Source organism: Lathyrus oleraceus, chromosome 5, assembly GCF_024323335.1.
Source record: "Lathyrus oleraceus cultivar Zhongwan6 chromosome 5, CAAS_Psat_ZW6_1.0, whole genome shotgun sequence".
Classification (NCBI taxonomy): Eukaryota; Viridiplantae; Streptophyta; class Magnoliopsida; order Fabales; family Fabaceae; genus Lathyrus; species Lathyrus oleraceus.
The window spans coordinates 632,546,275-632,559,820 of NC_066583.1; the positions used below are offsets into that span (position 1 = coordinate 632,546,275).

General features: G+C 36.7%; 1 protein-coding gene across 1 annotated transcript; it reads right to left on the reverse strand.

Moving 5' to 3' along the window:
• Positions 1 to 1,359: 1,359 nt before the first annotated feature.
• LOC127087400 (uncharacterized) lies at positions 1,360 to 13,244 on the reverse strand. The gene is made up of 12 exons (XM_051028283.1): positions 12,630 to 13,244; positions 11,827 to 11,937; positions 11,537 to 11,704; positions 11,284 to 11,393; positions 10,475 to 10,583; positions 4,381 to 4,536; positions 4,144 to 4,259; positions 3,887 to 4,053; positions 3,127 to 3,257; positions 2,908 to 3,046; positions 1,823 to 1,906; positions 1,360 to 1,683 (listed from the first exon to the last, which is right to left on the reverse strand). Exons 1-10 carry the CDS (start codon positions 13,113 to 13,115, stop codon positions 2,939 to 2,941), a joined length of 1,662 nt encoding a protein of 553 aa, XP_050884240.1. The 5' UTR covers positions 13,116 to 13,244; the 3' UTR covers positions 1,360 to 1,683; positions 1,823 to 1,906; positions 2,908 to 2,938.
• Between the last annotated feature and the right edge of the window lie 302 nt (positions 13,245 to 13,546).

Genomic DNA, 13,546 nt, shown 5'->3' on the forward strand with positions numbered 1-13,546 from the left:
CGTGTTGCCTCATTTCTTCTGTACATGGGGAAATAATGTGTTTGAGCCATTCAGAGTGTATCTTAATCGTCAAGTACAGACGACGTTGCCTTTTGTCCATACGAGGATCACCTTCATACGCGTCAGTTGGACGCCATTTCCTTATACTCTGGATGGTTGCATGTAGGCTATATCTTTCGTATCCTTATCTTCCTGAGCGAGTGATGCGGCAGTTTAGCTATATTTGCAGATTATTCTGATATCGCTTTGAGTCTGCTCTTTCCACTGTTCGCCGTAAAGATCTCAATGATATACTTGATGATTTTAAGAGTCATCTGGTACCAGAGGAGTGTCGTATGGTACTATCTCCCGTACATTGGGCTTATACATACGAGTATATGACATGGATTTATAGGATGTCACACCTTATCATAACACCAAACGCTCCTAGAAAACCTCACTAATTAGGTCAGTTAATCAAGAGGTTCTTGAGGGTATGGATGACCACACTGAGGACGTGTTGGTGTGTTGTAGAGATGGATAGAGCAGACAAAGAGACATGACTATTTCAGGATGACAGTCTTTAGTTGGCCCTCGCAGAGAGCATGATTGTCGAGTTACGAAATGTCGTGTAGTACATGCGGAAGAGAAGGCAGAGGTTAGACATATCCAATAGTTTATGTTTGGAATTCTTTTTTTGTATTTTTGGACAAATGTTATGTATGGTTGACATTTTGGATTTACTTTAATTAATGTATGACTTTTTTTACTTTCATTTCACTTTAATATAACTTGAGTTCACTTTAATATAATTTGACTTCAAAAAATTAGAATGTTGGGACAATGGTGTTGTCAAGAAATGATTCAGGGGGATTTCTGTAGATGCATCTTCGACGCATTTCCCGTTCAATTAACATACTTCCAATACCTTTTAAAGGACTTCAGATAACATTTCGGAGATGCATCTCCAGATACACCTACATAATATACAGAGAGGCATCTTCGAATCATATTTTGTTTAACATGGGGTGGTTCTCAGAAAAACGAAGTCTTGTGTGATTTGGGGCGCATCTTCTGACGTGTGAAGGACATTTTCAAGTTTTCAGAGATGTGAGACGCACACGTAAAAGTGTAATAGAGCATTTCCCTTTGTCTATTTACCAAATAGGCCTATCCACTAAGACCTACTTCAATGGTATACTAAAAAGCACATGGGTTAGTTGGAGGTTCAATTTCCAAAACTCATTTGACATATTCAAAATAAGAGTAGTAGAGATGAAGATGTTACATTAAATGTGTGATAAAACTATACTACGTAACATTAAAAATGACAATATTAATAAAAGTGTTAGGATATCACCTATAGTAAAAAAGATGTGGTAAAATATGAATATGTCATTCCAAATTAATTAATTAATTAAAAGCTTACACCAGTCCATACTGTTTATTCTCTTACCCGACAACACTTATTAGTCTAGAAAACATTACAAAGAAAGATGTAAAGAACAGAATATGATATTTCATACTGAATATATATGATATATTCACAATGAACATTGTTTATTCATATGACCAAACATCTGATTTTCATGCACTTGCACCTCAACCTTCTTCAATTATGAATAAACCGTGATGGGCAATTCACGAGAAGTGGGATAGTAATCCAAATTTGGAGGTTGAGAATTAATCCAACCTTTATGGGCTCTGCATGAATAGATTAATTACATGAGAAATTCTAGAAAGTGGGCAACAATGCATTCGTCCATGCATGCTTGCCAGTGCTGCTACCATTTAAATGATTTTGTACACTGATAGCTTTGGTTAGGCAAGAAATTAGTCAAACCTTGCATCGTGAAAGTATGTTTTCCCCACTTTTCACCTTGAAGACCCAACCTTGACCTATAACTAGTACCAAGCTTGTTATCTCCTGGAAGACATTTCAGAAACAGAGAAATAAGGAAACGAAAAAGAGGTAAATAAGCAAGCAAACAAACAAACAATAGAACTGGAGAAATATTTGGATTATTAGTCCCAACTACCAATGACTCACAACCTCAACTCATACAATCAGTAGAAGACACTAAAACATCATATAGATTGAGCATTATGTAATTTTACAAAGGTGACCTGCTGTCATTATCATTGTATTAATATTTTAGCTGCACGAAGCCCTTCAAGAAAGTCTTGAGAATTCCATAATCATGCTGAATAGAAATACAGAGCAAGAGGATATGCAATTTTTATTTAAGTATTGTATAGCCATGGATACATGTCATAGTTAATCCTTCTGAAAAGCATAAATCCATAGTGCGGCTACCTATTGAATATTGCACTTTGCATTCATTTACATCAAAAAAATTAAAAACTGTAATTACAGATGGAGGTATAAGGTGACTTGGTGGTATTGGTTGAGGGACTTAGGGATTGGGAGGCATAAGGTGTTGCGTCTGATCCTACCCACTAACTTTGTAACAAATATACTAACAACTAGCTTTTGTTGTTCAAAACAAAAAAGGTGGTGGTCACATTAGACAATATCAAGTGGAAATGTTGTGATCATTGTTAGGATATAGAATAAAGGGGAGTTCGTTACGGAAGTTAGTTAGTTAACTGATTAGTTATAGTGTCATGTGTAAATAGGAGAATACATGGATAGAAGAGGATGATTATTGAGTATTTTAAACTTCTGGTGAATAGAGCAGCGACTCTGCTATAAAGCGGAAACTCTTGGAGGAGAGTTTTACCCGCGTATTCTTCATGTTTTCTCAATAAATTGTTCCCTCTTAAATTTTGGGTTCATAACAATTGATCTTTTTTTTCCCAAATATAATATAAATGAATGAAAGTCACTAAAAATTCATCAGACATCCAAGGTCCAAACTGCAAAGTAGTCTCAGATGTAGCAGAGAAAGTGAAATGGTGCCCAACCTTGAAATGGAAAGGTGTAAAGGATCACAGATCAACAAAGCTCCAGCAGGCAAACACACTCAATATGAGGTGTGTGTGGAAACATGTCAACTGGCTGTAGGCTTATTAGCTTGTAACACCCTTTTATATTCAGCTCTGCCTGCACAAAACATTCAGCAACTCAAATAGCTGAATCTCAAAAAACTAGAGCTAAAATACAAAAAAAAAAAAGACACATACCACACCATGACAGAGATAATCAAGGTCCCGTGCACATGTGGCAGGATTGCATGATACATAAACTATTCGAGGCGCCTTAAGATTTAGCAGGAATTTAATCAACTTCATGTGCATCCCTGGGCGGTTGGGATCTGTATTGATTAGACCAAACGACAACAAAAAATTTTAATTGTGATCCTCAGTCAATGTGGAGAATAAAAATGAACACGTTAATACTGAAGTAGAGCTAATTTGTTTTTTTTTTGGCATGGAAATTGTGTACTGATGACTTGAAGCAAACATTTACCAAGAACCACATAAACCAGCATATCTACCTCCGTACAAGAAACACAAAACAAAGCAAGTACCACTCTAATGTATACAAATGATGAACAGTCATCCACTTGCTTCATTGAAACTTCACTCAAATCAGTGGTCAATTGCGGATTGCGGAAAATAGTGAATTGTTAAAACTCTGCTATGCAATAATGCTATAGCACCGCTGTTTGATAACATTATATACTAAATATTGTATCACAAAACAATATCGGGATGTCCAGATTTCACAACACTAATGCAGTATAGCGCCACTATGGTGGCTATTTAACAATAATGGATGGAGGAAAAGTGAACAACAATGGTATTTTCAACAAGTAGGATAGGTCCATATATACTTATGATCAAGACTACAATCAATTCTAATCAATTGAAGAAGCCAAACTAATTGAGAAAAATATATCGATAGAATATGAAGGAATATGGAAATGGTGAGCAATGAAACCTGAAATAACAATGTCCGGTTTAGGAAAATTCTTCCCGAAATTCTCATCAATTTTATTGAGATCCCCCTGAACAAATGTTGCATTTTGTATGCCATTTAACTCCGCATTAAGTCGGGCATCTGCAATGGCTTGAGGAACTACTTCATAGCCATAAACATGCTTTGCACTGTTCAAAATTGGAAGAGCAGACATTAATTTAACTGTTTGACAATCTGTCCTAAAATACTAGTAAAACCAAATGAAGATTAAAGCTTACCTTCTGGCAAGTGTAAGACCTATGGTGCCAGTTCCACAAAACAGGTCAAGGACAATTTCAGAACCATCTCCTTTGATGCCAGCACATTCTTCTATCAGTTTATACAACACTTCTGCCTAATAGGGAACGTACTAGTTATATTTCTTTGTCGATGGTCATGATTCAATTTAAGATATAAAATATGAGACGGGATCTTTAATGCTAGAGTTTGCTGATATTTTTTAGCATATTGTAAACCTGATGAGTATTTGTTTGGAAGAAAGAGTTTGCTGATATTTGGAAGGTAAGCCCTCTTAAAGTCTCTGTAATGCTAGATTTCCCATGCAAAGTGTATTCCTCCTCTCCAACAGATGTGTTACCAACTGAAGTATTCACATTATTCATGATGCTTACCTATCATTCATGCAGAGAAGGAACTTAATGGAACTAAATACAATATATACATATAGTTTGGAAACAGTTAATAAGGTAAAATGTCTACATACAAAATAAGAGACAGTTGGGTTCAAATATTGAATAAACTGACAACATATGAAGGAAACTCGATGCATAAATGAAAACTGTTGTAAATATTAGATTGTAAATAGTAATTATTTCTATTAGTAATGAGGCCCATTAGTCAAAGCCCATTAGGTCTTCTATTCTCTCTTATTTAAAGCATGTAGATGTAACATGTAAGAATCACTTTTTAATATATCAGTAAAATATTTTATAACATGGTATCAAGAGCTCCCGATTTTGGGGGATTCGCTTCCGCCTAAACCCTAGCCGCCTTGTAGCGGAGTTTTTTTTTACTGCAGTTTGTTGTTGTTTTTGGGTGTTTGGGTCATTGTTGTTTTGCGTGCTTCTTGTTTTTGTTCACTCATCTTTGAAACCCTAACCCATCCTGTTTCTTGGTTTGTTTTCTCTCGATTGTCCTTTCAATGGCTGAGATTATTAACGATCAACCACCTCCACCTCCACCTCCACCTCCACCTCCCACAAATCCACCAGCCCCATTTAATGCTAAGGATTTTGTCGTTCAAAAAGGTTATTGGCTTACCGGCAAAAATTATTTTCAATGGTCTCAGTTCATCAGACACACTCTTAAATGTTGCGACATGCTTGATCATATTGAAGGAAATCCTCCTCTGGTTACTGCTCCTAACTTCCCTTCCTGGGATAAAGATGATTCTGCTATTATTACTTGGCTTTGGAACTCCATATCTCCAGAAATTAGTAGAAATTGCATGTATCTCTCAAGTGCAAAGGCAGTTTGGGAGTATCTTCGTCGCAGTTATTCCATGAAACAAGATATGTCTGCTTGTTATGATTTAAAGAGGAAAATCTTCAACACTAAGCAGGGAAATCTTTCGATCACTGAGTATTTTGGAGTTCTTAATGGTTTTTGGATTGAGTTGGATCAGTATCAGAATTTGAAGATGGAGTGCAGCAAGGATACTGCCACTTTGAATACTGTTGTTGAGCGGGATAGGATCTTTGATTTCCTAGCAGGCCTTAATGCTGAATTTGACCCTATTCGGGTGCAGATTTTGGGTAAGGAAAAATTTCCTGATCTTAATGAAGTTTTTTACACTGTCCGTAGTGAGGAAACCCGTCGTCAAGCTATGCTTCATGAACAGCCCCCGGATGTGTCAGCATTAGTAGCTAGCAAAACAACAAGACAAGGACCACCACCATCATCATCCAAGAATGTTCGTGACAAATTCTATTGTGAGCATTGTAACCGATCAGGGCATACAAAGGATAGGTGTTTCAAACTTCATGGGAGGGAGCAGGTTCTTAGCCGAGGTGGCGGTTCTCGCAACATGTACCAGTATCAGGCACATGTTGCTACACATGTCCAGGATACTAAAAGCTTTGAAAAGAGGGGAACTGATCTTTCCTCCTTCAGTCAGAATGATGTGGAACGGTTGAAATCTATGCTTGACTCCATGAGTAAGCCTTCTGGTTCTGGGTCTCTAGCAGTTACTGGTAAGAGTTTGTGTTCCCGATCTCTTACTGTTTGTGGTAATATTCCTAAGAATGCGTGGATTCTTGACTCTGGTGCTACTAATCATATGACATTTGATTCCACATTATTATGCTCTTATACCACACCTTCGAGTATTCCTTATATCACTGTTGCTGATGGCTCTCATGCTTGTGTTGTTGGCACTGGAAATATTGACTTGCAACCTCCATTCCAGTTGCAATCTGTGCTTCATGTTCCCACACTTTCCCACAATTTAGTTTCCATCCATAAGCTTACCCGTGATCTGAATTGTAAAGTAATTTTTTCTATGTCCCATTGTGTTTTTCAGAACCTTACCACGGGGCAGACGATTGGAATTGCTAAGGAAAAGGAAGGGTTATACTACTTCTCTGATGACCATCCAAAGGTGTTGTCCTCCTGTTTCCAATCTCAGTCTTCCTCTTCAGCCTCACAAATTTGGCTTCAGCACAAGCGTCTCGGTCATCCTCCATTTTATATAATTAAGTCTATGTTCCCGTCGTTGTTCTTACACCATTCTGTTGAGTCTTTTAAGTGTGATGTTTGTCAGTTGGCAAAACACAATCGTGTATCTTTTCCTTCCAGTTTTAATAAAAGTGATGAACCTTTTGATTTGATTCATTCTGATGTTTGGGGACCTGCCCCTACCTCTAATATTTTTGGTGCAAAATGGTTTGTCTCATTTATTGATGATTGTACTTGGGTAACTTGGATTTTCTTGATGAATACTAAATCCGAAGTACCACAAATATTTATCCAATTTTATAATATGGTACAAACGCAATTTGGGAAAGGCATAAAAAGAATTCGTTCTGACAATGGTAAAGAATATGTCAATCATACCTTTTCCAACTTCACTAGTAAACATGGCATTCTCCATGAATTCACATGTGTTAACACCCCACAACAAAACGGTGTCGCAGAAAGAAAAAATCGTCATTTACTTGAAGTTGCTAGATCTCTCCTTTTTCAAATGTCTGTTCCTACCTCTTATTGGGGTGAGGCAATTCTTACTGCTGCCTATCTGATTAACCGGGTCCCATCTCGAGTGTTAGGTAATCAAAGTCCTGCCCAATTTATGCTTTCACGTTTTCCATCTGTTCCTATCTTACACACTCTTGAGTCTCGCATTTTTGGTTGTGTTGCTTTTGTTCATGTTCACAAACAATATCGCAACAAATTGGATCCCCGTGCTGTCAGATGTATCTTTCTGGGTTATGCACCCAACAAAAGAGGGTACAAATGTTATCATCCCCCGAGTCGAAAATTCTTTGTCTCCAAAGATGTCACCTTTCATGAAAATGTGTCATATTTCACTCGTTCTCAGTCTCAGGGGGAGAACATAAGTGACTTAGAGTCAGAGTCAGAGTCTGAGTCCGAGTTTCTGATCCTTGGTCCTAGCCTCCCTAGAACACCTATTAGTGTTCCCTCTCTTGAACCCGAGTTGTCACCTAGTTTGAGTTTGAGTCCTAGTTCAACACCTGAATCTGAGCCAGTAAGTGTTCCTGGTCCTTCAAGGCCTTCTGTTTTACAGGAATCAACACCTCCAGCACCAACTCTAGTGTATCAGAGAAGAAGTAAACCTGACCTTCTCCAGAAACAAATTCAATCGCCTGAACCGGAGGTAAGTACTGAAAATGATTCCTCTAGTGATGATTGTGTCATTTCTGATACTTGTGACACTAATCCAGTTGATTTACCCATTGCTTTGAGGAAGGATAAAAGATCTTGTCCCTCCCTATATCGACACCCTATCTCTCAATATGTCTCCACTAAACATCTTTCCACACAATATCAAAGTTTTGTTGCAGCTGTTGATTCTGTGAAAATCCCATCATCTGTTGAAGAAGCATTGCAAAATAAAAATTGGGTCCAAGCTATGGATGAGGAAATGAGAGCACTTGAAAAAAATGGTACTTGGGAGATTATTGAAAGGAAAAGAGACAAAAGTCCAGTTGGATGCAGATGGATCTATACTGTAAAGTACAAATCTGATGGTACACTTGATCGGTACAAAGCAAGACTAGTGGCAAAAGGTTATACTCAGACGTATGGTATTGATTATGAGGAGACATTTGCCCCAGTGGCAAAGATGAATACTGTTCGAATTTTACTATCTCTTGCTGCTTCATGTGGATGGGAATTGCAACAGTTTGATGTTAAAAATCCGTTCTTGCATGGAGACTTAGAGGAAGAAGTGTATATGGAGATTCCACCAGGTGTTGGCATAACAAATGGAGCTAACAAGGTGTGTAAATTGAAGAAAGCCTTATATGGACTAAAGCAGTCCCCTCGGGCATGGTTTGGAAGATTCACAAAGGCAATGATGTGTTTGGGCTATAAGCAAAGTCAAGGAGACCACACTTTATTTTTTAAACATTCACAAGGAGGAAAACTGACTATACTTCTTGTTTATGTTGATGATATTATTGTTACAGGAGATGATTTGACTGAGAGACATTTCCTCAAAGAGAAATTATCAGCAGAGTTTGAGATGAAAGACCTTGGGCAACTCAAGTATTTCTTGGGAATTGAGGTAGCCTACTCAAAGCAAGGCATCTTTATTTCTCAAAGGAAGTATGTGCTTGATCTTTTGCAGGAAACTGGCAAACTTGGATGCAAACCTGCAAGTGTTCCCATTGAACAAAATCACAGGATAAGCTTTGAGGAGGAAAGTGACAAAGTTGACAAGGGTCAATATCAGAGATTAGTGGGAAAATTGATTTACTTGGCAAACACTAGACCAGATTTGGCATATGCAGTCAGTGTGGTGAGCCAATTCATGCATGATCCGAGGGTGAGACATTTGCAGGTTGTAGACCGCGTTCTACAATATCTTAAAGCAACTCCAGGGAGAGGACTTTTGTTTAAAAGAGGTGAAAATCTAACTATGGAGACTTACACTGATGCGGATTATGCCGGATCAGTGAGTGACAGAAGATCTACGTCAGGCTATTGTACTTTTCTGTGTGGTAACCTTGTAGCTTGGAAGAGTAAGAAGCAAAGTGTAGTTGCTCGATCAAGCGCCGAGGCAGAATTTAGAGCTATGGCATTAGGAATTTGTGAGCTATTGTGGATGAAACAAATTCTAGAAGACTTAAAGATACAATGTGAAGGTCCTATGACATTGTTTTGTGACAATAAATCGGCTATTAGTATTGCTCATAATCCTGTTCAGCATGACAGGACTAAACACATTGAGATTGACCGACATTTTATCAAAGAGAAGTTGGATAGTGGACTGATAACTACATCTTACGTTCCTTCCGGGCATCAACTGGCAGATGTGTTAACAAAAGGCTTACCAACAGAAAGATTCAGGCAACTTACTTGCAAGCTGGGAATGATAGATATCCATTCACCAGCTTGAGGGGGAGTGTTGTAAATATTAGATTGTAAATAGTAATTATTTCTATTAGTAATGAGGCCCATTAGTCAAAGCCCATTAGGTCTTCTATTCTCTCTTATTTAAAGCATGTAGATGTAACATGTAAGAATCACTTTTTAATATATCAGTAAAATATTTTATAACAAAAACTTTACCCAAAACTAAAATCACAGTTTTTTAAAAATAAAAATACACTTGTCATAAAAATCTTGAAGTACACCAGTCCATAAAACTAAATTGTTAATAATTACATTGATGAGATTTCTTACATATCCCCTTCATTGCTTCTATCATCCCGCATAAAAAATTCAAAGCATGATTTAGTGAGCATAGTTCAGTGCCAAGTGTCTTCTTGATAACCCAAACAGTAGTTCGCTCAGCATCAGTTCACCTCAGTTCTACCCCCTCCCTATTTAGTAGTGGGATGTTATAGGAACCATTCCCCTGATGTGGGATATTACAGGAACCATTCCCCTGATGTAGCTTGAAATTTGAAACCTAGGGGTCAATAAAATTGACAGATATTTTAAGCATCAACTATCCTCAAAGCTTAAAATGTTCAGAGGAAGCACCAAATAGCTTCATGTCATTTAGACATTCCTCTAGGCTCTAGTGTTTATGGCTTGAAGCATGGAGAATGTAGAAGCCCATTTTGCTTTATATAAAAACTTATTAAATTTTATTATAAATAATGGGCGCAACAAAACTCAAAAATCTAGGCCACTTGATCAAAGAAACTCTACTACCATGTTAAGATCAACTCTCATATATGCTTAAGTCGATGAACGGAAAGAAGCACTTTTGAATATTTAATATCTTCAACAGAAACAGAACTTAGTTCAAAGCATAACAGGTTTTAGGGGTTTTGAAAGTTAACGAAGAAACATATGTGGAGAAGCTGAAGCAGAATGTATAATCGTAACAAAAAATTGAAAAACTTAAGTACCAACCACTTCAGGAAATGCAGAAACTTTATCAACTAAGACCTTCAGCAGCTCGGGCTTGTAGGAAGATGTCACAAAGTTGACCATTATTTCAGGCAGACCGGTCATTACATCCCTGGATCAAAAAATTAAATGTTAATATTGATAGAAAACAATGTACCCTTCAAATGAAACATTGTTATTTCACTCCTTTAAATTTGATTCCTTCTTCAGGTATTAGTGCTCACCTTATATACTTTAGGAAGTTTTGTTGAAAATTTGGAATTGAAAAACATTGTGGAAATTGTAATTATCTTAAGATTCGATGAAATTATTGTTTAAATTTTTATGTTTCTTTATAACATATCCTCCTGTACCTTTGACCTGGTTTTCAGATATAAAATCAACTGTGTCCATCTAAATACAATGTCTGAGCATTATCTGGTGTATGGAATCCCACATTGCATAGCAATGTGGTTTGAATAGTGGTTATAAGCGGTGGGCATCCTTCACCACCGTATAAGTTGGTTTTGTGCGATTGTGTTAGGCTCAACACAAATTTTAAGATAGTATCGAAGTTTATCATATATCTCTAACTCATTATGGAGTCACCCAAGTAAAGCTCCAGATGTCCATTCCTACCTTGTTGGGCGCCAGAGGTGTGTGTTGAATGTCACACATTGGATAGTTATTAGTCTAAATTGTGGTTATAAGTGGTAGGTATCTCTAACCATATAAGGTAGTTTTGTATAGTCGTTTTGTATAGATGCAAGAACTACAATGTCCATGTGTAGAAAAACAATATAGACAGGGAACACATAATATAACTTAAATACCTTCCACTTCTCAGCATCAAATGCTTAAGAAATCCTACGTGTGAATGAACATTGTAGGGAGAGAAACCAAGTTGTGGATCCCTCCAACACTCTTGGATAGCTGCAAGAACCTATTCAGATAATCCAAGTCAAAACGTGAGGAAAGTGTAATAAACTTCCCAGTTGTGACAGGAAATCAAATAAGTGTAGGTTATTGTCACATAATCAAGCAATAGTTGAATCGTAAAAAAAAATATTACAAAACGTTCCATACCTTATTAGCAGGATCAGTTTGGAGTAAGCATTTGTCGACATTTATAATCTTATCAAAATAACCGGGAACATGCAATCCAAGTGCATAATTTTCACTTCCACCATCATCATTTCTTTCGTGCATCGACTCTTTAGGCAACCATTTATAAGGACCAAATGAGAATTCCATCTAAACAAGAAAGAAAACAGAGCACAAGACGTCTTAATTATTAACTAAATGCATCTGCATCAGATACTTAGTTTTTGAAAATGACAAAACAAAACAGAGCAATAACTGACTAACTAACCGACCTTGTTTCTATAATTAAATTGAATATCACAGGGAACAATAGGCTTCATAATCCCATGCAATTCCAATTCTTTTTGAGAAAACCTTCCAACATGTATGATTAATTCGCGAACCTGTTTATATAAGCAGCTTAATCAATTGCTTATAGGTATTTTATCTTATAAATTCTTATATATAAGTTAATTTTATAACAAAAGATAAAATAAAATCAAACTGTTCTTAAATAAACTATAAAATGTTAGCATAAGCTATCATGCCAGATTTGTGAAAATAAACGGAAAACAATCTATGAACATGTCATAAGCATATTTTACAAATTCTTCCAAATGGTCTCACAAAAGTGCTTACGACCTACGAAGCACGAACACCTCTAGGAGTAGACGTGTTGGGGTGTCCGACACTTATATGACACCCGTATGACACAGGTCTGTAAAGTCAAACAAGTGTCCCTAATAAACTGATTTTATTTGCATCAACACTCATATCACATGTGTCAAACCATTCAGATAAGTGGTTCAAACAAAATTTGTTTTTTCTTTACTTCAATACACTTTTATACACTACATTTTTTTGGGCAAATCACTCACATCTAAAAAGGTAAAATATGTATTGAAGTCATGTTATCACTCACACTCAAATACTATCACATATAACGGTGTAAGTGTCATGAATTTTTTACATTATCAGAGTGGCAGTGTCGTAAAGTGTCCATGTCAGAGTCCATGCTTCATAAGTTACTACACTAAATAATATGACACTAGATAAGGTCAAATAAACGAATCCAAATATCTTGTATGTCACAAACCTGTTCCTCTTTAGCTTTAACCTGAGCATGATAAGCCAAATTCTGCGTCTTGCAACCACCACAATGAGGAACGTAGACACAAGGTGCATCTACGGTGTCAAAAGGAGGAGTTAAAGTTTGAAGCTTAGCTGCTTCAGCGTAATTACCCTTTTTCCGAGTAATACGTCCAATGAAGCGTTCGCCGGGAAGTGCACGGTCGCACATGACAACAAAACCGGTATCGGTGACTTTGCATAGACCTTTGCCTTTGAATGCTAGGGATTCGCAGAGCAATTCGAGGGTTTGGCCGCGTTTGGGGAAATAGGAAGTGGCATTGGAATTAGGGGTTTGGGAAATTGAAGTTGTGGTGTTGGATTCTGGTTCTGGAGTGGAACATGAGAGAGTAGAGAGAGGAAAACGATACGATGAAGATGAAGAAGATGATGGGAATTTGAATTTTCGAATGTGGAGTGGGAAAGTGTTGGTTAGGTTTGAAATGGTTCCCATTTCGCGGTTTGAATCAGAAACTGCACTGTCGAGTGTTTGTATGGCCGCAAAGTGGAAGAATATGTAGGAACTTACTTACAAACATTTGAAGATACAGATGCAAACTTGATTTTAAAATTACTGTAATTTCAACATGTTTTAATGGTTTTCTCTCAAACTACTCTTTTCAATATAAAAATATGTATTGGAATTTTTTTAAATTTTGATTTTAATTAAAATTATGTGTATTTGAATTTGTGATATGTGTATTTTAATATAGTTTTTAATTTGAAGTTAAATTTTTTTAATAATTAATTAGTTTTAATTGTGTATTTAAATATAAATTGGAGGGAGTAGTTAATTTTTATTTGTGTAACTTTTAAATAGTTTTTGAAGGAAAAAAAAAAGAAAATAGAATATACCAAAAAGAGATTTTTTTACAAAAATAATCC